We start from the raw sequence: 25,229 nt of genomic DNA on the forward strand, positions 1-25,229 counted from the left end.
ATTGAGTTTAACCAGAAGTAAAGAAAATTGAAACTATATAAAAAGACTTATTATTGCCTGGTGGAGATCTGCACTCTGCTGAGTGCACTCTTCTAGTCCTGAGTATGTTTTGGCTGATGTATTTGTACTTTGGTGAATTTGTGGTTCCTGCCTGAGTGTTATATAACAATCTGGTTACTTTTACACTCTATTTGCATCAATCCAGTTCAAGTTTGTGGACAAAACTTCATCCATCCATCTACAGTCATACTGCTCTGTAACATAGCAGCGATTCAGAAAGTGAACAAGCAAAACTGTTAAGGCAGTAATGACATTAGCCTTTACTCTTTGGTGAGACATTTATACTTTTTTTAAGTGGACATTTTTACTTTTTTTTAAAGAATGATTTATAAATACACTTTCGGCACAGTGAAGTGCTCTTTTCTTTTCTACAGGAGAATAATTATTCTGTGCAATGTTGACATTATTACTACTAAATTGAGGCTTCACAGAGCTCATCAGAAGACAAGATCCACTTTCGGACCAGGTCCAGGCCTTGACCATTTTAGGCCAGCTGTAACCCACACCAACCGGACAAGCCTCAAATCCCCTGGGTTAAATTTAGACACAGGGGCCAGGCAGGAGCTCACATTCCTGCCTACACTATTCCTGGCTGAGTAGGTTTGGGACAGGAGGTTGAATTATAACAGGAAGCTGATCACCAACTCACATCTCAGGAGAGGGTGGGAGGAAAATATGAGAAAGACAGAAAATCAAGACTATCAGCAGCACTCATTTAGAAGTAAAGAGGAAATAAGGAAAAGGGAAGACACAGGTAATACGGACAATGGAGAGGAATGTTAGGGAATAAGATTCAGTGCTTGCATTCAAATACAATTATATCATGTTTAGTGTCAAACATCGGGCAATACAGTGACTGAAGTGGTCAAAAAGAAACTGTCAAAGAGATAAAAGGTCAGCAGGTCATCAGGTCATCTAATTGTATCTATATCTGAACGCTTTTGTGTACTGTCACATTACCACCAACAGAGCTGAATGACCGGGGCAGAGAGTGAGTGGTGAGGAGAGAAGGATGAAGAAGGAGAACATTTTCCTTTAAAGCCACAAAACAAAAGTCAAGCCAAAAAGGCAATGTGTTTTTCCACTCTCTTACCAAACACTGGTCACAGCTGCGTCCAGTGACCAGACGCTTGCAGAAGCAGTCTCCACTGACTGGGTCACACTGGGAGTTGCCTGACACTGTACCCCTGTGGTCACACCGGCAAGCTGGTGGCACAGAAAGCAAAATCTGATGAGGTTTCTCACAGCTAGGTAATTAGTTACTGCAGTGCACTGAAAAGCAGAGAATTAAGTGATAGATAAATAAAGTATATTATATACCTGCCCACTTTCCACTTCGTACCACCTCAACATGTTTTGTTTGATTTGTTTACAAAAGTCTCTCTAAAAATGTCACAGCTATTTAACCTGGGTTATAACAGAGAGTGTACTCACGTTGGCAGCCTTGAGGGTTGTCAGCGCTCAGGCCGAAGAAGCCGGCCTTACACTTGTCGCAGCGTGGCCCCTCGACATTTACCTTGCAACGGCACTGACCTCCCACCATGCCGAGGGAAGGGTCTGTGTGGCTGTCGCACATCCCTCCGTTCTGGGAGCCATCCGGGTCGCAGTCACAAGCTACAGGACAGACAGGTTACAGGTAACTTTTAATACATGACAACTTAAACTTCAGTGATGCATTTATAAACCGTTTACAAACCACATGTTCACACAACCATACACATTATGTTATATGGCGGGATTGCTACCAGCAGGATGCAGCTGGCATAGCTGAGATATTATCCAATACAATTGAATGACCCCATTTGGGTGATCCCTGGATCAGAAGGGATCTATCAGTGTAGGCCATGAGATGCATGTCTTTTCTCTGGCATTTTCTCCCACACATTTCTTCAAATCTTTCCCTCTTATTCCACGCTGTTTTTCTGTAATTGGTTGCTAAATCTAGTAGTTTGCTTCAGGGACAAACACTCTCCTAACTCTTTAAGTTGAACATGCAATTGCAACCAAATTTGGATAACACAGACACAGAAATTCTATAAAGTTTTATAGCATTTCACCCATAGGTTTTACTACAATACGAACATAATTTTAGACGAACAGTTCAGCATTATTGGAAATATTTTTCTGATGAAACGTTGAATGAGAAGAATGAAACCATTCTCAAAAAAGTCAAATGTCAAATGTGAAGCTACACACTAGTTAGCTTGCTTTAGCACAAAGCCTGGAAACAGTAAACAACTAGCCTGGCTCTGCCCATAGGTAACAAAATCCACCTAATACTGCATTGTTTGTTTAATCCAAACAAAAACAACAATGTGAAAACTTCAGCGCCAGGCTAGTTGTTTGCACCTATTTCCAGTCTGTGCTAGGCTAAGCTAAGGAGCTGCTGTCTGTAGATTCATTTACACATGAGAGTAATATGAATTTTCTCATCTAAATCTGCACCAGAAAGCAAATAAGCACTTTAAAGCACTTTAAATAACTCCTATGCCATGGTGATTTTCTTCAGCTATCTGTTTATAATGCTTTCATATTCTCTAACATTATTTGCACATCCTAGAAAAACATAACTGCAATCAGCCCATTAGCTTTCAGCATCAGTTTGACAAGATTAGAAATACTATGTCAAATTTTGTGAGAAGCTGTCAATCTTGACTTTTTTCCATATATTTGTTCACATTTTGGCAAACCGGCACCATTAAAAATATATCAAATTAGCTACTATGCCAAATTAGCAGTTCCTGTTTGCAGTGCACACATGAACATACAGACAACTATGACTGGATTATTTTAGTATTGAATAGAACTCTAAAATGTCATGATTCTCAAGCAAGTTCTGGAGCATTTTGTTTCTATGATTCATAAACTGATTTATGGATATTTATTCGTATTGGACATCAGGGATAATTATATCCTCAGGGAGTGTAAATCACATTGAGTCTCAGTCAGAGTAGTGACTCAGGGAAAGAGTGCGTACTATGACGCAAACTGCAGCAATCAGCCATCAGGGTTTACCTTGATTACCTCCATGAGCTGTGTGTCACAGTCACTCTGCAGCTGACAAGTGGAACTGATCAGCAGGCCACGCTGCAATAACTAGCTTCCTGTTGTGGTTCTTTTCATTTAACTCTCCTGGAGGAACAGCAGTCACACACATTTTCTTCTCTGTCAGAGAAAACAAACAAACACTCACCTATGCAGACTCTTGGGTCCCTGATATCTTTATAAGGGTCCTTGTAGTAGAAAGGTTTGCACATCTCACAGTTGCGTCCCATGGTGTTGTGCTGACAGTCGTCACACACTCCTCCGCTGACATTTCCAGTGGCCAAATACACGGCCATGTCAAAGTGGCACTGGGTCGAGTGGCTATTGCAGTTACACTCTAGAAAAAAGGACAAATTTATTTCAAACTCATATGTCAACACTTCGTGTAAGTGACTGGCTTCTGAAATTGGTCCAGTATTAACCGAATGTGCAACAGCTGTCAGCTGCAAACGGGCTGCAAATGTTATCTGGGGACAATTCTGTCTTGCAAAGAACTAAAAGTGTTCGTGCCTCTGACAGGCAGGTATAGATCTTTTTGTTAAGTAGGAAGATCCTCTTTGTTTTTCCAGAAACAGCCAATTTATTGTTCTTGTCAAACAACCAGACTCTATTTACAGAAACAGTCATTTTACTTTGTAAAACACGCTTCATTCAAACTCAACAGAAACAAAATAAAACTCACTAAAAACATCTTGGTTTTTTCTTTCAATAAATCTTTAATTCACCTAGTTATGCATGAACATATTGGGAGAAGAGTGAGAGGGAGGTTGGATGTCAGAGAAGCAGTGGAGAGAAACGGTGTATGGACAAAATACTCTCACATTTATTTCAACCAATCCAGAGCTGGTGATTGTTGGAACAGTTCAAAGATGAACCAAGATGTTTTTGGTGAGTTTTATTTCATTTCTGTCAGTTTGAATGAGTCAAAAGGAGATCTTACTCTTTAAGACAAACATCTATCTTTATGGGGATCCTTCCCATAATGTTGTCAGATAATTCGGATAACAATCTGAACCCATCAGTGGCAAAAACAAGCACTTTCAGTGGATGTACTTTGACACGGAGAAGTTGTTCATAAGTATAATGTTGCAGCCATGGCTGATGGTCAGTCTCGTTCAGTACTGAACCAGATACACAAATTGTTGTCCCCATTAGGCAGTTAGACACACAAACATGGAAAAACTGGGGTTCAAGTTGAAAAAAACAGAAGCTACTTTTTAATGCTTATGGGTTAATAAATCTTTGATGCTTCTGCATTGCACATAATGCCCCTTTGCTTCCTCCTGTGTACTCACTCTTGCAGGCGTTGGTGTTGCGTCCCTCGGCTGGTCTCCAGGGCAGGTCGTTGTGGAAGTCACTACACTGCTCACAGTTCAAACCCTTGGTATTATGGTTACACACACACCTGCCGTGAACCTTAAAAGGAGATGAGAGGGGGAGGCAAGGCAATCTAAATGTGATCAAGGCTCAAAAGCTTTGAAATTATGAGAATAAATTACAGGAGGAAAACGAGGAGAAAGGCTGCTAATTAAAAGTCTGAACCTCATCACTCACCATTCCTTCTATGTCATCCCTGATGCCATCAATGGGGGCGCACTCTGAGGCATGGCCATAGCAAAAGCAGTTTCCACGTACGACGAGCTCGTATATGGCGTAGTAATACTTTTCTTTGATTTCAGCTCTGGGGTCCAGCAAGTTGTCTCCCAGCGTGTGAAGCTTTGTGAAGTTCACTCTCAGGTTGGTGATCTTTAGCTGGTCTGTTGGGGAGAGGAACAGAATACAGGTATTGCAGGTGTATTGGGGATAAAGCTTCCTGTCAAGTGGACACTGGAGTTTAGTTTAGAGGTAGAATCAGTAGGATTTGTCCAAGCCGTTAACAAACACATCAGAAAGATAGTGTATTGTTGTTTCATTCCCAGGATGTCAAAAACAAGCCTGGGTTTGGGTTGGTAAAGCATCCCTGAGCACAGCAAAATAATGAGAAACACAGGCAGAGGACAGGGTCTCTGCACATACAAGACATACCTTATCACACAACTCTAGTGGGTCATAAGTGATGATTGCATATCTGCTTTGTTTTTTTAAATGTTACATATTATGATTTCAAATAAAATGTTATATGATGGCTAGTCATCTTAAGGTGGATGGGATGATAACAATTTGGCGAGGTAAAGGTTAAAGGACAGCAGCTAAAATGGCTTGAACATATAAACAAATACACCTTACACACACACACACACACACACACACACACACACACACACACACACAAGAGGCTTTTTGCCCCAGCAAGAGGGAGCCAAGGCCAGTGAAGCATGACAGAACTGAGTGTGTGGCAAAGCATTATGGGTGAACAACAGTTAATGATCTGGGAAGACCTAGTTTTGAGGCTTCTAGAGGTTACGTTGAACTTAAAGGGAAAGGTCAACCCAAAATCCAAAATACCTATTTCTCCTCTGGCCTGTAGTGCTGTGTATCCATCTATTCTGTTTTAGTGTGAGCTGTAGAGTTTTGGAGATTTTTGCACTCTCTCAGATACAGTGGAACTAGATGGCAGCTGTCCTTTGGTGCTCAAAGCACCAAAAACATGCATTTGAAAAACTCAACAGCCATGTCTCTTTCGTGGTCATGACTCGGCTGCTCAAAATGATCCACAGACCTCGTTATGAGCAGTTTCATGAAGAAACTACTTTCTTCCTGCAGTAGAATCTACAGGAACTACTTTAAAATCTAATAGAAAGAAAGTAGCTCCTACAAACTGCTCTCAACAGGTCTGTGGATTATCTTGAGTAACCGAGTCATGATTTTTGAGTGCCATTTAGTCCCATTATACTGGAGAGAAGGCAGACATCTCTATGGCTGATACCTCAAACTCTTTGCAATCCACACCAAAACTATCTAGATGCATAAATAGCACTAAAGGCCAGGGAAAAAATATGTAGTATTTTACTAGGGGTAGTCTATTACACCATGTTATATGGTAAACCTGTAATATGTGCATGTATTTTTACATTAAATTCTATTAGTCATCTTTATATATATATATAAAAAACACTTATCATATCATATCCATCAGCTGTCACATTGTCACATCGAACAATATTTATGCTTATGTGCAGTGCAGACATTATAATCTGACCCTTCACTAATTACTTTCTTCCACCACCCTAACTTCCTTATTATGTGCCAGATTTTTGGTATTGGTATAAAAATGTAATGTGTGTGTTAAAGAAGGAATAGCTCTGCAGAGGGATCCTTATTGCTGCTCAGATTCTTTGAAATCTCCTTCAGAACCTTCTCTGTTAAAGCTCGCTGTATAACCATTTGCTATAAATAGTGAATTCCTTGACGTGGATGCCTCTGACTTAACAATCTCTCCATATATCAAGCAACACACCATCCAAATGTCATCTGTGAGTTTAAAGTACATCAAAATCAAAAAGAATGATGGGAAATAATGGAATGCGGTGTTGAAATGGTTCTTCCCACACCCTGCCTCTTCATCCACTCAAACTATTTGGAGAAAACTCCTAATAGGGCAAAAGATAAGGTCTTTTCACATAGATCTGCCTGTCTTTTCATCCTGTCAATCTGCTAGAATAGCTGTGATCAGAACATCCCCCGCTGTTACAGTCCGACACGCACACAAACTAATGCAGCTGTGCCAAAACACCCAAGCATATCTACACACTTTACACACATTTTCACAAGGGCAGACAGCTTTCCTTTCCTTGTCACACAGCCACAGCATGAACACAAATTATAATCACTGTTAGGGCTGAAATAACAATTATTTTTATTAGATTAGTCTTCTGATTATTTTCCTCTGATTATTTGATGATGAATCGTTTAGTCTAAAATGCTCTTCACAATGTGACATCTCAAACTGCTTCTTTTGCCAACCAACAGTCCAAAAACCTCTTCATTACTCTCATAAATAAAGAAAAGCAGAGCCAACAAATGTTTGACATTTTTGCTGGAAAAATGACTGAAATTATTAATCGTTTACCAAAATAGTTGGCAACTCATTTTCTCTGGCAGTGAAACACTGGTTTAGATTAAATCTTCTTTAGACTTTAGACTAGTAAATAGGTAAATACATTTTGAGCACCATCATTATCAACATGATGATAAAATTATGAGCATTAGGAGAATTTATCAGCAGCTGCAGCCTGCACTGGGTCCTTTTCACAAAAAGGAAATACCTCAGTCATGACCAGCAGTTAATAACTTTTAGCTTTTCGAGTTCCCTGTCATCTTAAATCCTCCTGCAGTTGAAGCAGCAGCGTTACAATACGATGGATGAAATGTTTCATGGGAGGCTTTTTTCCAAACTCTGACCCTATCCCTCTGATTTTTATCTGCAGTAATAGAATCCCTTTCTTTTTTTTTTTAATGGTTTATTTATTAGTAAAGTTGAGGCTTCAAGTAGCATACAACTGCAATTTAACATTTTTCAACAATACAAATAGAAGAAAAAATAAAGAAAAAACAAAACAAACAACAATAAAGAGAAGACAAAGGGGAAAAACAAGGCTCTACAAGAAAAGAAGTGTACCGTACACTTTGTCTTCCCTTACAATAACAACATGAAAAAAAAACAAAACAATAATGAACAAAACAACCCCCCACCCCCCCCAAAAAAAAACAAAACAAAAAAAAACTGTATTTAATGATTCTTTACACTCAGAGTAGTGTTAACCTATAAACACTGCCATATTAATAATACAAATATGAAAACTGTATTTGTGTATACACATACATATATACACACACACATTCAAACATACATATATAAAGAGAAGAAAGTCCAGTTGCAAGTAAAACTACAGTTCAATCATCACATTTAAGGTGAGGTAAAGCATCTATGAAGGCTCCCCATATCTTTCTAAACGTTGTGGGCCTTTTTCTGACATTATAGAGAATCTTCTCCGGAGTACAGTATGATGTTAATTCATTGATCCAGTGTCTTTGTGAGGGAGGGAAGTCAGATTTCCAGTTTACTAAAATACATTTTTTCCCAGCAGTACTAGCGAATAAAATGAAGTGCTTGACAGAGTTGTATAGTTTCATTTGATTCAAATCTCCAAGGATCCAAATTTGTGGATCTAGTGGAATAGTATTTTGTATAATATCTGAGGTAGTTTTAATAATATATTTCCAAAACTCTGCAATCACTGGGCAGTGCCAGATCATATGTAAAAGATCTGCATTTGTAAACTTGCATTTCTGACACACAGGTGATATGGTATTATTAAATGTGTGCAGCTTAACAGGTGTATAGTACGTTCTGTGCAAGATGTTGAATTGAATTAATCTGTGCTTGGTTGAAGTTAATAATGTTTGAGCTTGTTCTAAAAGCTTATTCCAATCAGCATCATCATATGAACAATTTAGGTCCATTTCCCATTTGTGTTTCGTGAGAGATTTTCCATTTTCAGGACAATTATTATTGAGGATATTATAAATAACTGACGTTAGACCTCTGGTTGATGTACGTAAGGTGTTAAATAACTGTTTCTCCAATGGAGTCTCCTCCAGAATGTCAGGGAATCTATCAGGTGAATTTGCTTTGACCCAGTGTCTAATTTGCAAGTATTTAAACAAATTGTGTTGAGGCAAGTTAAATTTTTGGGACAGTTGCTGAAAACTCGAGAATATACCTTCTGTGTACAAGTCCCCGACTATTTTGATGCCTCTATCCACCCAGCTTTTGAGTGTGCTATCTGCTATGGGCTTTGGAATATATGGATTGTTCCATAGCGGAGTGTTCTTCAATAGTGACCCTTTCAAACCAAGACTAAGATGGGCCTCCTGCCATGCAGCAAACGTGTTTTGTATGATTTTGTTTTTGGTGATTATACTCAGGTTACTTTTATTGCCTATGAAGGGAACTACTTTCAATGGGGTTGTTAGTAGTTCTTGTTTTTCTATTGATATCCATCTGCTTTCATCGTCTTCTGAATGTAGCCAGGTCCATATGCTTCTAAATTGTGCTGCAAGGTAATATTTTCGGAAATTAGGAAGATTTAATCCACCCTTTGAAAATGGCCGCAGTAGAGTAGTAATTTTCACCCTCGGTGGTTTCTTGTGCCACACAAATGATGACAGAACCTTGTTTAGATCTTTAAAAAATTTTACAGGGACCTTAAAGGGGATGCAGTGAAAAAAGTATATATATTTAGGCACAATATTCATTTTTATTGTGTTTATTCTTCCAATTAAAGACAAGGGTAAGTCCATCCACCTTTTAAGGTCAAGTTTGGTTTGTTCCATTAATTTAATGTAGTTTTCTGTGTATGTTTTATCAAATGATTTTCCAACCCAGATTCCCAAATACTTAATTCCATTAAGAGACCATTTCAGAGGTGATGTGATTTGCTTAATTTGGGTATCATGCACATTAAATGGCAATATTTCACTTTTAGTAAAGTTAAGCTTATAGCCTGATGATGTACTGTATTCTTTCAAACATTCTAGAACTAATGGAAATGAGGTTAATGGGTCCATAATATACATCAGAAGGTCATCCGCGTATAATGATATCTTGTGTTCGGCATCACCAAGTTTAATTCCTGCAATTTTAGGATTAGATCTAATTGCGCAGGCCAGGGGTTCAATGGCCAAATTGAAAAGCAAGGGTGAAGCTGGACATCCTTGCCTACAGCCTCTTGAAAGAGAGATGCAATCAGACAAAACACCATTAGTTAGAATCCTGGCTTTCGGAGCATTGAAGATTGTTTTAATGTATTTGATAAAGGTATTTCCAAAGTTCATTGCTTCAAGAGTCTCAAGTAAGAAGGTAGGTTCAATTCTGTCAAATGCTTTAAATGCATCCATTGAAATTATTAACATAGGATTATCTTGTTTCTGAGCTGCGTCAATAATATGAAATAATCGGCGCACGTTATCAGAGCCTTGTCTGCCCCTGACAAATCCTGTTTGGTCTGCATGGATAAGTTTTGGGATAACTTTCTCAAGTCTGGTCGCTATCAGTTTGGCTAAGATTTTATAGTCTGCATTCAATAAGCTTAATGGCCTGTAAGAGTCACATTTTTGTTTATCTTTACCTGGTTTAGGGAGCAATATTATAGTTGCCATTTCAAGCGAACTTGGCAGCTGTTGATTAGTTAGTGATTCTATGATCATGTTTGTAAGCGGGGAAGCCAATTTATTGAGGAATACTTTGTAGTATTCTACAGGAAAACCATCGGGGCCAGGTGATTTATTATTTTGTAACAAGTTTACTGCTTCACAAACCTCAGCAACAGTTATATCAGCATCTAGTAATTTTTGGTTCTCAGCATTTAATTTGGGCATTTTTAGTTTGTGTAAAAATTTCTTTGCTTCCGTACTGTCAGAATTAATATCAGATTGATACAGAGTTTCATAGAATATTTTAAATCTCCTGTTAATATCTGTGGGGTTGTTGATAAGTTCCCCCTCCTCTGATTGAATTTCCTGGATGAATTTATCAGTTTCTTGTTTCTTGATTTGCCATGCAAGTAATTTACTCGTCTTCTCTCCAAATTCGTAGTAATGGTACCTTGTCCTTGCCATTGCTGCTTCGGCTTTGTTAGAGCAAAGATTGTTGTATACAAGACGTTTCTGGGTTAGTGTATTGAGGGTTTCTTGATTTTTAGTTCTGCAATGTAATTGTTCACTCTCTCGAATTTCTTTCTCGAGTTTAATCAACATTTTCTTTTTTTCTTTAACTTTATGTGAACAGTAAGACAAAATATGACCTCTCATATATGCTTTGAGAGATTCCCAGATAACTGAGTGTGATGCAGAATTCAAGTTAGTCTCTAAAAAAATATCAATGTGGCTATTCATGAAGCTAACGAATTCTGGGTCTTTCAATAAATAGGGCTGAAATCTCCACATGCGTTGGGGATTTTGTATGGTGTCAGTCTCCAAAGACAACATAATGGGGTTATGGTCTGACAATGTAGCTGCAAGGTAAGAGCAATTTTTAACCATTGTTAGCATATTCTTGGAGACTAAGAACATGTCTATTCTAGAATATGAATTATGTACACTAGAGTAAAAAGAGAAGTCCCTGTGATTAGGATGAAGTTTACGCCATATCTCACATAATCCCAAATCTTTTAGTGCTTGAATAATGATTGTAGCTGATTTAGTTAATGACAATGGCTTGGATGACGTACGGTCCATAGAGGGGTCCAGAACCAAGTTAAAGTCACCACCAATGATACACAGACCCTCAATAACGCCTAATTTCATCACTAGATTATTGAAAAAAGTTGGATCATCATAGTTTGGTCCATACACATTAATGAGAGTTATTTTATTGTTATTCAGTGTGCCATTTACTATTAAAAGCCTGCCATTTTTATCTTTATCTATGTCATTCAATTGAAAATTCAAATTTTTATTTATCAATAGGGCTACTCCTCTTGCTTTGGAGGTGAAAGACGAGTATAATATATTGCCAACCCAGCCTGTGCGCAGTTTTAGATGTTCTATATCAGATAGATGTGTTTCTTGAATAAAAGCAATGTCCACATTTTGCCTCCTAAGGTAGGATAGTATTTTCTTTCTCTTGATTGGGGAGTTTATGCCTTTAACATTCCATGAAATACATTTTAACTGATACATCGGTTAAGAGATATTTAAGAAATTTGACCAAAGAAATGAGATATTTTGCTGTCTCTGGACTTCTTATCATAAGTGCAAAGAGAGAAAGAATCATAGGCAAAAAAACAGAACCCTAAAAAACCCTGAACATTAACCCCTCTTTTAACATACTGTAACAAAAACACTGAGTATGTTATCATCTACCTACTCTAATGAACTCCACAGCTGCTTTCAGCTGTTGTAAACAAATTACTACAGATCCGTGTTGAACAGGAATATAACTGAAAAATTATAAAAAATAAATAAATAAATGAATAAATAAATAAAGCAGAGTAATGGATATATACATACAAATCTACCGCTTTGCGTGATGCAAAGTCTGTGTTGTGACTAGCTTGATAAAACAATGAGAAAAGTAAATAGATTGACAGCCCTTACTAAAGTATGGCGTGGTATGAATATTGGTGTCCGTGACAGTATAACATTCACAAACTAGAAGAACTAATAAAGAATATTAAGTAGATTTGTAAAGTCCCAAATAAATAAAAGAGAAGAAAACTTAAAGAGAATGCTATCTAGAGCATTTAGGCACCGTTAATTATTCATTTTTAGCTTGGTGTAGAGTAAAGAGAAAGCATTCGGTGGGTGCAGTGTCACTGTTAGTACTTTCTGACACTTCAAATGTCATTACTCACTTCTCTAATTCCGTGAGAAAACTTTGGACGTCGGCTGGCGAAGAGAAAAATCTAACAGATCCTTGGTGCCGGATCCTTAGTTTAGCCGGGTAAAACAGGGCATAGTCAATGTTTTTCTCCCGGAGTTTCTTTTTCACTGTGCTGAATTCTTCTCTTTTGCGCTGCAACTCGGCGCTGTAGTCCGGGTAAAAGGATATCTTCTTGTTGTCCAGAAGAATATCACCCTTTTCCCGTGCAAGACGGAGGACCTTTTCCTTATGGCTGAAGTTAAGGAACTTTGCAATGATGGGTCGTGGCCTGTCTGAAACTTTCCCAACGCGGTGAGCTCTTTCGACCACAACGGGGGATGCAAAGTTGTCTCCGCCAAGGAGTTTCGGTATGAGCTGCTCCAGGAACCCCGCTGCGTCCCGTCCTTCCGTCTTCTCCGGTATGTTGATAATCCTCACGTTGGACCTTCTGCTACGGTTTTCGAGGTCATCGGCTTTTTCTTTCAGGACAGCCAGTTGTTTTTCCATTTTCTCCATGCGGCTGCAATATTCATTAATATTGTCTTCGTTAGCGCCAACTCGTGTCTCCAGCTCTTGGACTTGTTCAGATAATGTAGAGAGGGAGTTTTCAATTTTGGTTAATGATGTTTGTATGTCCGTCGTCTTTTTGTCGATGTGTTTAAGCAGGTCTTCTTTGCTATCATGAATAGCTTTCAGTAAACTGTCATGTGCTTCTTGTCCGTCCGCCATGCTAGCGCTGTTAGCTTGGCGGTCGTCGGGGCTTGTATCACTGTAACTGGCTTGTTTGCGATATTTTTTACTCCTGAGGTTTGCCATGCACTGCTGGGTAGAGTAGCCGGATACTATAGTAACGTTGATAGACAATAAATGGTCAGGATAAAAGCAGTTGTAAGAGTTCAACTTTGGGAGCTCACGAATGCGCGTCCATACCTGTCGACGCCCCCTTGTGTCTCCATAGAATCCCTTTCTGACAGGCAAGAGCTAATCCCTCCAGCTCCAGTGCACTAAGACACTGTCTGTTTCTCCTCGTGCTGTAATAGCAGACTGGAGAACAGTCCTCCAACTCAGCCAGCAGCCAAACAGCAGCTTTCAGCAGCTCAAAGGCTGAACCTGACACTGACATATCCATCTAACTGAATGTATACAGAAAGCAGAGAAAGGTGATTGGTGAAACAATCTTTTGCTCAGGTTAAAAACATATCTAAATGTGAAATAGACATGTTTTCTGCTGTGTGGTAACAAATAAAGACACTTCCTGAAAACCAAAAACAGGCATTCACAAAAACAAAAGTCTTCAGTTATGCCAGCGGCTCAATCAGATTGTACTTACTGTAGGCAAAAGTAGCTAAAACGCTCATTGACACAATGCTAACATGCTGATGTTTAGCTGGTATAACCTTTAGCATGTTCACCATCTTATTTAGTGTTTTAGCATGCTAGCTTTCCCTAATTTGGAGCAAAGGAGTGTCTTGTCCTTCTACTTTTCTTTTTTAATTAGCTCAGTTAATTTTGACTTTTGTGTGAAAATGTAGGACCTCAAATGTTTTTGCTAACCTGAGGTGGAACCATGCTAACACCAACATAGGCCTATTTGGGGAACCAACCAAGGATGTATAATTAAAACAACAGGATACAACGTCACTGCTCAGCCTTGCCTCCAATTTTTCCCAGTGGCCACTTGTGGTACTGCAGATCATTTTCCTCTTAAGTCATCATTATAAAAGAGACATCTATAAAACTGTTGACAGGACACAATAAACTGTAAACAAGCTCAATTCTGACTTTTTCTAGTATGGATTTTTGATTCAAGGAGGTTTTATGCCACGGAAAAGTTCATCAGATGGCCTGTTGTGATGTCAGCTGAGATGCTGGTATTCTTTGATGAAGCCCAGTTTTTAGTCTATATTTTTTTCCATTTTGGCAAATTGGCACCATAAAGTCACTGCTGAATTAGTCAACAGCATTTCCTGTTTGCAGTGTACCCATGAATGTACAGGCAACTATTACAGCATTACTTTGGTACTGAAGAAAATTTAAAAATGTGATGATTCTCAGGTAAGTTCTGAAGGGTCTTGGGTCAATGGAAACTGATATAATGACATGATTGGGATGTGTTAGTCACACTGAACACTACCAATGTGTTTCATGCCTGTATTTTAAGATTTAACTGACTTATAACTCTAAAAAGGAGCATAATTTCTGATTCTGATTCACCTAACATAGTTATTATTCACTTCTTCCACTCTCATGGACCCCCTGGGGACTTCTGGCTTTGTCCTTTGGAATGTCCATGTCTATTACAGCCCATATCCTGTAAACGAATTCTTAAAATACTGTCTGGAACATTGAGTTAAATAGCACAATGAAGAGGTAACCCTAAACTTGTAATATAAAACATTTATAAAATTAGCTTTTACATGTTTGTTTTCTAATTCAGGGCATTTTCCGTGACATTATAATATATAAAATATTTGGTCTGATTGATGAAGCTCTACTGCACGATTACGTAATGTAATGTCTACAATTAGTTGTGTAAAGAAAGTTTTCATTCAATATACCAAGTATAGGAAATACTGGGAGTAACAATATAGTAAGTCATTTCTTCCAATTTTTTTGTAGCCCAGAAAATCAGTCAGACAGAAAATTATTCTTTAGGACTTTATGTTCTCTACTGAACCTCTTCATAACACTTCCTTCTGCCAATCAAAGAGGCAGAATATATACAGAGGAAGGTTCGCCTGCAAGGTTAAACTCCACTAAATTAAATTAGATGTTGATTCATTGTCTTGACAACAGCAGACAATAAATATGGACTGTTCAGCCGTGAGGGGGTCAGGGGTCCTCATGTGGACCAGTTACAGCAAGACATTTAGCAACAGAACAAGAGAACCTCCACTGCTGCATTGGAAACCGAGCTCGGGTTTCTGGGAAAAGCTCTCATGTCCTGCCAGTCTAAACATGAGGGCTAGGACAGTGAGGCTGTGTGGGAGAGGAACAGCTGCTTTTCACATCTCTCCATGTCTTCCACACAGCAGGGCCATGTTTCACACCCCAGAGAGACGGGCTGTTACACTCCGTAATGTGTCACAGCTGGATAACAAGAGCTAACTGTGTCAGATGGAGTTTGATTTATGGTGACAAATGTGACTAAAGCTCACAGAGGAAATGGAAAGAAATAAACTATAAACAATATTACCACTACTGTACATATTTTTTTTTATTTTTCAAAGGAGAATAAGAGAGTATTTGTGGAAATGACATTTAAGCTTAAGGCCACTGGATGGGTGGGTCTCATGGCAGCGGTTGACTGACACCTGAAGGTCAGCTTCACAAAAAGACACAGCTTCTGTAGAGCATTACTGGCCGGAAAAAGCCTGTAAAGCTTCAAAATGTTGACACAACATGTTATTTTCAACTTTCAAGTCCACATAACGCTGGTCATGTCTGTTTTAATGGTTCAGTGTAGAAGATTTTCAGGGATTTATTGGCAGAATAGCAATATAATATTCATAAGTACATTTCCATTAGTGTAGAATCATCTGAAAAAATAATTATTGATTTTTTGTTATCTTAGAATGAGCCATTTATCTACAGTGGGTGCTGGTCCTCTTCTATGGAAGCCGCCATGTTGCACTGAAATGTTTCTACAGTAACCCAGAATGGCTCTGGATATGGCCTATTGCATTTTCATGAGTTTTGCACCTGCTGTAGGTTCTCCTACATGCTTGGAAGGGGAGAATTAGACAAAGTCCTACACCCTGGTCCATAATTTAAAAAGTCTGTCCATTAACAACATTGAACATTTGGGAGAACACATTGTGCTAATTTTGTGTTAATTTTGTGATCAACTCAGACAGATGGAGGGTAGTTAGCCTAGCTTGCTAGCATTATTTACTTTATTAGAATTTACTTTTTGTGATTTTAGCACCTGTTCAGACATTGGAAGCTTCTGTACCTTTGTAACCACAGCAGATACAATAAGGACTGCGCTGTCTTTGTCGTACAATAATGACAGGAGGGGGTCTAGCTAGCATTAGCTTTCTCCAGTGTTCAAATTAACCTTTTGACTCCTCACCTAAGGGGACTGGTACCAAAAAAAACAACAACAGCCAAGTATATTTTTACTTAGTGTAGATAGTTAGATAGTTCAGTGGAGCAGCTGATGTCCCATACAGTAAACCATACAGCAGAAGGAGCGCTCGAGAGCAGCAATTTTCTGCAATGTTTAAATGCCTGTTAAAAAAAAAAACATATGGCGTTGTGAGTGTATGTGTCAAACTCCAACAGCACAGCATTTATTACATGACTATTTTGGTACACACAATTACCTGCCAGTGTGGCAGATAGCATTCCAAGATCTACTTGTGAAACGGAAAATCTACCCACAGTTGGCGATTGGTGGGTGTTAATTTTGGAGTTTGGCTGTCTTTCATTGATAGGATTCAGATTTGGTAACATCAAATGACAACACTGTCATAACTCAGAGGAACGGGCCTGTAACGTGAGCACTAGGTACCTCAACCAAAGATTTGAGATGCAACACAAAGTAACATAAGGTAATTATAGTTTTGACCACCACAAGAATACAAACATCAATAACAAATTAATAACAAATAAACTCTTCCGCCTCGAAACATTTATACCCTCTCACATCATGGAGCCTTCTGTCGGCACAGCAACAATGACACACCAGCACTGACCCACATAAACATAGCATTATACTTGTCCAACATGACATCATTCTGTTGTTAAAAATACAAGCATGACTTACTCTGGATGTTGGGGCTGTATGGATCCTCAATCCTGATGGCTGGATCCAGCACTCTGTAGATAACCTAGGCCATGACACAGATTATATTATTATACACATTCTTATGATATAATAAAATAAGCAGCAGCACATGAAGCATGAGTGTGAATCAGATTTTGCACTTAGTGGTCTGCATGTCTGAGTGGTATTGAATGAGTACACTTCAGATTTTGGCTGTGCTGAGGTTATTCAAAAGATTGGGTTCTTTGTCCTCTTTTTTTGCTTTCAAATACAGGATCTGTTAATTATATTGTCATTAGGATAAGGATTGAATTGGAAAAAAGCCCCTTTTTGCTTTCTTGCCAAGAGTTAGATGAGAAGACAGAAACCAGTCTCATGTCTGTATGATAAAAATGAAACTAGAGCCAGCAGACAGTTTAGACTAAGACTGAAATCAGGAAATAATTTGTCTGACTAACAACACCTTTAAATTTTACAAATCAACATGTTATAACTCGTCTGTGTAGCACGAAAAACAAGAGGTTTTGTTCAGACAGACTACAAACGGTATGTTTAAAATGTATATGAAATGTATTTATTTTGCTGAGTTTAATTTTAAGTCAGTCACCACCTCATATCAAACTGTCCACTGAAACACTACAGAGCTTTTAATTTGAAACAGATACAGAAAATGCTGTGTAATGCAGTAACTGAGTAGTTTGTTAAGATCGCTGTTTTATGTTCCAAACAGGAAATGTTACTTTTTGTTCATGTTTGTAATATGTCTTTTCAGATGTGGTGGTTTATGTTGGCAGCCTAATTGCCACTTTTATGCTGGGTTATTGTTTTATGATTTATAGTGAGGTGGCGGCTATATTTTACTATCATATTTTAGAGTTCTTGTCCCTTGTGTCAAAGGTCATTTGGGTTGACACTGCTGAGTTGCGTCCTGTCTCTCATTTGGTGCTGCCTGCCACAGTACAACTAATTAGAGTTTACAAACAGATACATGTCTGCTTCAGCTAAAGGCATGTTACCTTTTGCAGCTGATGTAAATAAAGGCCCCAGTTACTATTTCACAAACTACAATATGCATTTTATGCCAACCAAATAAAAACAGGTCCATGACTCATTTTGGGTGGCAACCGTCTGTTGGGGAAAAGCTGGTCTAAGCTAATCTACTGTGAGTGATAAGACACAAGGAGTGGTTTTTATCTTCTCATCTAATTCTTGCCAAGAGAGTAAATCAAGATGGAAACTCCTCATTGAGGTCAAGTTGTAAGTGTACTGTATTTGAGGGGCCACAGCCAACAGAAAACTTTAGACCCAAAAATTGGGAGGAAAGAATGAAAACGCCTTACTGCTGCAACAAAACCATGTCTCCATCATTATTTAAATTCAGATTCACTATTAATAGAACAAACTTAAGTGTTTATCTTAATCTCACCTCTCCCTCTGTTGATGGCTCAATGTCAGAGTAGCGTGACTCACAGATGACATCATTAATGGTTAGCAAAGGACCCTGGGACACTCCGGGAAATTCAGCTGAACAGTCATGGGAAAAGTAGCGGTAGATCTGCCAGGTACGACCAAAATCTGCTGACCGTTCGATCAGCATGGCCGCTGGACGGAAAGTCTGCAAGAGAAAAATGTCTCAGACAGAGACAATTTGCCAAGGTAAAGGGACATTTCACCCCAAAATCAACTATACATATTAGCTCACAAGCACAAGTCTTTCCTCCATGAGTACATGCATGCTTCATTTTACACTGTCATACTGATCCTGATACCTGATCCTGGACCCCAGGAAGATTAGCTTGTATCAATGGCACTAGCTAATGGGGATCCTTAAATAAATAAATGTAAGCAGTTCCCACATGAAACTGCTTACAACAAGGTCTGCGGATTATTTTGAGTAACTGAGCCATGATTTCTGGAAAGAGGCACTGCTGTTGAGTCTTTCAACTCTATTTTTTTGGCACTATGAGCACCAAAAGTGCAAATCTAGTTCCATCATATTTAAGAGAAAGCAAGTATCTCTACAGGTGACATGCATTTTTGATTTGGAGGTGAATTGTACCTTTAAAATATGTATTAAAAAATACAAAACAAATGGAGCTATGAGTCACTCTTTTCAGCCAGGTCAAAAACCTGACTTTGATCCTACCTTGAAAGTCATAATCAGATGAGTGAAATGAAACTCTGCTTCCAGATCCAGCTGGATAAAGACATCCGACTTTCCTGGGAGAGACACACAGTGAGAGTGACAGAAAGAGAGAGATGTTAAAGTTTGCAAAAGGCCAATATTTTACATTTTACAGTCATGACTGTCAGTTAGATTGTATCAATAATTCATAAACCATATACACTCCTTTCCACTGCTGTCATCAGTTTCTGACAGATGGATGACAGAGAATAATAGGTAGCTACAGTAAGTGAAGTAACAACCGTGCTCTTGGCTCCAGGAATGGCATCCTGACAGGAAAAGGCACTCAGTCTTGGCAGGAGAAATGTAACGAGCATGTTGGAAAAGCCCACACATTTCCTGAGTTGTAGAGCACCAAATGTTCTGGAGGGCCACTTTCCTCTGAGGACCACTTTCACTCTTGTTCTCTGTGTTTTTCTATTACATGTTAGAGTACAAAGCCAAGAGGACCTTCCCCATTCCTGCATGTTAATACATAAAAGCCGCACTACATGAATTTTGTATTTTACAACTTAACACTCTATGACCCGATAACTTTTAAACCGGTGATTTGAAGACAAACCGCAAGATGGCTTTTTCATACATGCATGCAATAAGGAGAATTTTCTTTTGATGTCTACTCAGTTACATGTTTTGCAAAAACACATGTGCCCACACACATCCATGTTTCTTTGGGAAATCACCTTTTTATCATGTATAACTCGCAGGTAATAACAGTGTGAATGTGTGTGGCTCACAGTACTGTCCTCAGGCATGCTGGTGAAACCACAGCTGGAGAGCATGAGAAAGTGATAAAGAAATGCAGTCAATGGAGTCCTGTTGAAGTTGCATTAATCAATATTTTTAGATAAACAGAGGCTCAAATAAATAACTATGTGTAATATGAAATGTGTTAGTTGTAGTAATGAAGCCACAGAGGATTACGACCTGACTCTGCTGCTCTTCCTCAGCCTTTTGCTGTCTTTCAGCTTGTTGTGGTTTTATTGTAATGAGTTATCATGATACCTGAATTTTAAACTTCAATAAAATACTTGTCTACAAAACATACTGGATGCTCCTTTCAATATCACAGCAAAAAGAAAAAAAAGTCCCAGGCATTCATAATAGGATTTTTTTATTAACGTGCACATAGTGCTGGTACAAAAAAGTCACTGTCTGGTTTTTGCTGTTAGCCAAATTTCAGGCAGGACATTAAAGACGGAGCTGCACTGAGACCTTGAATGAGCACTTTTATTAATGGATTTGGTAGTTTTGATAATGTAATTAATGAATACTGTATCATTTTAAATACATGGTGTGTTAGTAGAAAAGTAGTGATATTTTTAGTGTGTGGTGTTCACGTTATTGTGGAATTCGGTTTAGTGCTGCTTTAAAAAAAAGTTTGTCCTTAATGTGAAACAGAAATACGCAAATATTTAACTCAAATTGCCATTTTTCCATCTGAAAGAAGATGAAGCAGAAGTTTCCACTGTCATGAATATAACTAACATGAAAGAATAGTTACAACTTGCTGTACTGCCAGCTTTTGATGAGACTATGCTTTGCATGGCCTAATTTATTTCCTCCAAACCAGTTGATAGAAACATGCTTAATTTGCATTTTCTTTTTTTTTCTACATAGGCTACATAGGATAGGTTAGACAAGGACAAGGCTTGATGCTAATTATCACTTCAGTGTTAGCATTACTATCCCTGGACTAATAGGCCATCACTACTCACTAGTCTGAGGCTTATGCTCTATTAACTATTGGCTTTATAACTTGAAATGTTATGATATCATGACTGTGAGCTTAGTACTCAGCTTACAGTTGTACTTTGGACTAGGGTCAAACTTTTTTAAATAAGAGGAAACCTTAATAAATGGGTCAGTTCACCCTATGCTTTTGGTAACCAAGAATCTACCGTACCAAGAATCTAACAGCTGAACACCTGTGCTCTGATTTCTTTACTGCTATGTCAAAGTTATGCACAGTTATTAGTCGGTCACCAGACTAGTGATAAGTTTGTGCGTTGTCACCAAAACAACCATAACATCTTGTGCTGATTGCATATTTTCCTGTTATGTCTTTGTCAGGAACAAATTAGAATTTACACTACAAAAGATATGTGGTCAAACGCATTCCAGACCACTTCAGCAAGCAGTCTGACTGATTGGATCACATTGTGTCTTGATGGTCATTTACACTTGGCTGTCCAACTTTGATCCAGACACATTTTAAAACCAAGTGAAAACAGGGTCTAAATGGTTTAGATAGCTGTGTGTCAGTCTCCTAAATTAGAACAACAAATACATGCACACACCCCAGGCCCAAATACTTCTATAATCAACCACAACAACAGCTGACAAGGCACAGGAAGGAACGTGACGGAAAAGAAAGAGGAGGAAGGGTGTGACACAGCTAGAACAGAGAGGAAAAGAAAGAGAGGGAGATGGACAGAGTGAGAGAAAGATTAAATTAGCCTTGCTGATAGAGAGGTTTGATGGACAAATTGTACATACTCAACTGTAATGTAAAGTTATGTAAAATATATGAGCCATGCATGCAGAATGCACCTGTTTAGCTGACACTGTCTTACAGGGCCTTAAAATGCCAGCATGTATGCATGTCATTAATGAGCCGATAAATACTGGCATGCAATTAATAAGGGCACACAATCAAACCACTGTAGTCCATATCAAATAGGCCCACTGTGGCACCACCACCATGGAAACTCCACAAAGATGCCATGGAAAATCAGTAGCAACCAGGAGCAAAAATAGTCACTATGCTTCCTGTCCCCCTTCTTCTTCTTCTTCTTCTGTTTCTCTCTGTTCTATTCTGGGTCTGGTGCTGCTGCAGAGCGCTGTCATCAACAGCACTCTGTTACAGTAATATGGCTCACAAGCAGCTGAAATGAGCCCTGTGTCCAACTGGTTTTACAGCTGCTCAGTGTCATTGTGTGTGAGAATACATCAGTTCAGATCTGTCCGTATCCCTCACTGATGTCTCTCTGTCTTTCTTGAACATGGCCTTACTTTTATCTTTCCATCAGAGCTTTTACTTTCCTCCTTTCCCTGTCATCCCCCTTCTCTCTCTCCCTCTGTTGAGATGCCAGAGCAGGGCCTACTCTGTTATTAAGCCCATCTGTAGCTGGGCAGAGGATGTTGGCCACAGTGAGTAAGTGTGTGTGTGTGTGTGTGTGAGAGAGAGATAGCGTGTGCAAACTTAATACTGCTTCTGAATGCCTTCCAGTTGCTTACTGCTGGTGGTTTCTGTAAACTTTTAGGATCTTGCTATTTTTCCAGTTTTTCCCTCTTTTCAATCAATTTATTTCAGCTTCATATCCACTACCTCATCTTTTTATACGCCTTCATTTATTCCCATGTGTCCCACCATCCCCCCATTCTTGTTTCAAATATTAATAGCTTTAACTACAGTACATACCATAACCTACAAGTAAAGGCCATTTTAAGTTTGTCACATACTCGGCAGGGTACAGGGCTGATTTAAAACACAAAGTATGAGCAGCTTCTTATTTTGGGTTAATGCTTTTTAGGAGCAATTTCAAGTATTTCAGCTTTAATTAAAGGTTCAGTGCACATTTCTAGCCATAAAAATGAAATCTGAGTACTGAGATGAAAGTGCATGGGGACTTTATGAACATTACATGTCTATAATTATCATGTCTGATGAATTACTGTTTATACTGTAAGTTGAAAGTGAACTGATCTGTTCATATCATTTATTGTTTATTTTTGTATCATAGTTAACATACTGACATATCAGTTTTTATATCGTTGTCCTTATTTTGCATATATCACAGTCTCTCTATCATTACCCCACTGGTTTAGTGTTCAGTCTGCACATTGCTTTATCTTTACATACTATCTCTACAGTATGCACTTTGCTACTGTTTGCATTATCTGGTTGTATGCCAAACTGCATTTCATTGCACTGGTGCATACTATGTGCAATGACAGTAAAGTTGAATGGCATCTAAAGCCTGTGTGGTTGGTGCATCGCAGACTTGCCGAGCATTTCACAGAAGCATTTAACTAAGATAACATTTTCAGGAATCCAACCATCAACCAGTTAGGTGTTCTGGAGTAAAATAAGAATTGGCACTTTTATTTATACTGCAATTAAGGAAGATATTTCTAATCAGTCTCTTTCTTAAGAAAATTTATCAGAGAATTATTTTAAAAGAGGGCAAAATATATGAAACATATTCGAAATGAGTGGCCTTAACACAACAGTGATGTATGTAGTGCCCTGTTAAACTGCAAAAAGAAATATAGGGTACCACTTTTTAATAAGGCACCTTTTATAAAGAGTTTGAAAGTTCCAAACAATGGCTTTATTAATAATTTACTAATGCTTAATATGTCAATTATGAACCCTTCATTATAACTTTTGATTCAATAGTTTACTTGTATAATTGCACGCTTTATTGCAGCATATGACTACGCCATTAATAGATGGTTTATTAACCATTAAAGCTTTAATTTATAGTTTATAAAGGAGACTTTGTAGGAAATTGTTTATCGAGAAACTGGGTTTTGCTGATCATACCATAAGTATCATCATAAGTGCTGATTGTGCAGCCCGTGTTATAATAACCATTTATATTTGTTATTTTGATACAGTGTGCACAGAGATTCCAGTGCAGTGCAATGCAGAGAAAAAGTGACCACAAAGTCTCCTCACCGTTCTCAGACTGCCACCAGGACTTCTTGCGGTGAGGTTTGAAGGTGGTGATGACGTTCTCTATCCGGTGATTGATGGTGTTGTACACCGGGTCATACGGCCGTCTAGAGTCACAGTCGAAACACTTCTTCTCATCCTGCAGCAGGACAAGAAAAGGTCACATGGTCAAAGGTCAAAGACTTCAGGGGTCAATGAGAAACAGAAACACAGATGTGGTCTCACACACACATACACACACACTGACCTGCAGATGACTGACAATGCAGTAGGGCTCTTTCCTCCTCATCCCGCATGTGGATGAGGCCTTCAGGTTCTTCTCTCGTCCAACCAGCAAGTCCCCTGTTGCTGGGTAACAGCTGCCATGGGCACAGCCATGGCTGTGGTCAGGCTCCTGGCCGACAGCAGCAGCCAGGACTGGACGGGGGGGAAACAGGAAATTAATTACAATGAGCAGGAAACAGCAGTGCAGAGTGGCATCATTTCCTAATACAGTAACCATTCACGAGCTTGTGTTGGCAAACAAAGTCAACGTGGTATCAGTACCCGCCTTTCTGTCCTTAAAAAAGAGACATCAAAAGCTCTTATCGCTTCCTAAGGAAGAGACTTCAGGATGGGAAGTGAAACTACAGGAAACTCGAGAGCTAAATTTGTGCGTTTGTCTGAGTTAACTTTATTCTGTTACAGTAACCTGACCGGGGAATTTGAATCAGTTCTTCAATGTTTTTTGAAAATGCACAATAACGGATTGAATATTTAACTAATTTAACTAATAACTAATTTTGGCTGTTTGCACATACTCTTATCGTGATGGCCTTTCTGCCTGATCGATGCAGGCATAAATTCAGTGGGCAAAATAAGAAAACTACCTCCACACCACAGACACATTTGTGTCATGTGTGCATATTAAGTTTCATCTCATCGGACTGTCATATTGACAGAAATGTTCATTTCGAGCTGATACACATATTTCATTTTAAAGCCTACATCAGACAATAACAATGACATGCTGATATCATCATGCATCCTTGCTGTCCTTTGTCCCTCAATGATATCATGTGGCATAGTGAACAAAGAGGCAAATGCAAGGGATATAACAAGGGGAACTTTATCACAGCAACAACTTATATTTTAGCAAATCTCTACACTCTACAAGATTGAATATCTTTTCTATATGTAT

General features: G+C 38.7%; 1 protein-coding gene across 1 annotated transcript in view; it reads right to left on the bottom strand.

The window, feature by feature from the left end:
- The window catches only part of lamb2 (laminin, beta 2 (laminin S)), a 69,280-nt gene that overhangs the window by 25,178 nt on the left and 18,873 nt on the right, over positions 1–25,229 (bottom strand). The window contains exons 3-12 of the mRNA XM_084721805.1: positions 24,297–24,466; positions 24,053–24,188; positions 19,327–19,400; positions 18,607–18,795; positions 17,181–17,244; positions 4,660–4,862; positions 4,401–4,521; positions 3,254–3,442; positions 1,495–1,674; positions 1,154–1,266 (exon numbers count right to left, since the gene is read on the bottom strand). Of these exons, the coding sequence (XP_084577931.1) occupies positions 1,154–1,266; positions 1,495–1,674; positions 3,254–3,442; positions 4,401–4,521; positions 4,660–4,862; positions 17,181–17,244; positions 18,607–18,795; positions 19,327–19,400; positions 24,053–24,188; positions 24,297–24,466 (1,439 nt within the window). The remainder of the gene's footprint in view (positions 1–1,153; positions 1,267–1,494; positions 1,675–3,253; positions 3,443–4,400; positions 4,522–4,659; positions 4,863–17,180; positions 17,245–18,606; positions 18,796–19,326; positions 19,401–24,052; positions 24,189–24,296; positions 24,467–25,229) is intronic.

This window comes from Lutjanus erythropterus, chromosome 6, assembly GCF_056507025.1.
Source record: "Lutjanus erythropterus isolate fLutEry1 chromosome 6, fLutEry1.hap2, whole genome shotgun sequence".
Classification (NCBI taxonomy): Eukaryota; Metazoa; Chordata; class Actinopteri; order Lutjaniformes; family Lutjanidae; genus Lutjanus; species Lutjanus erythropterus.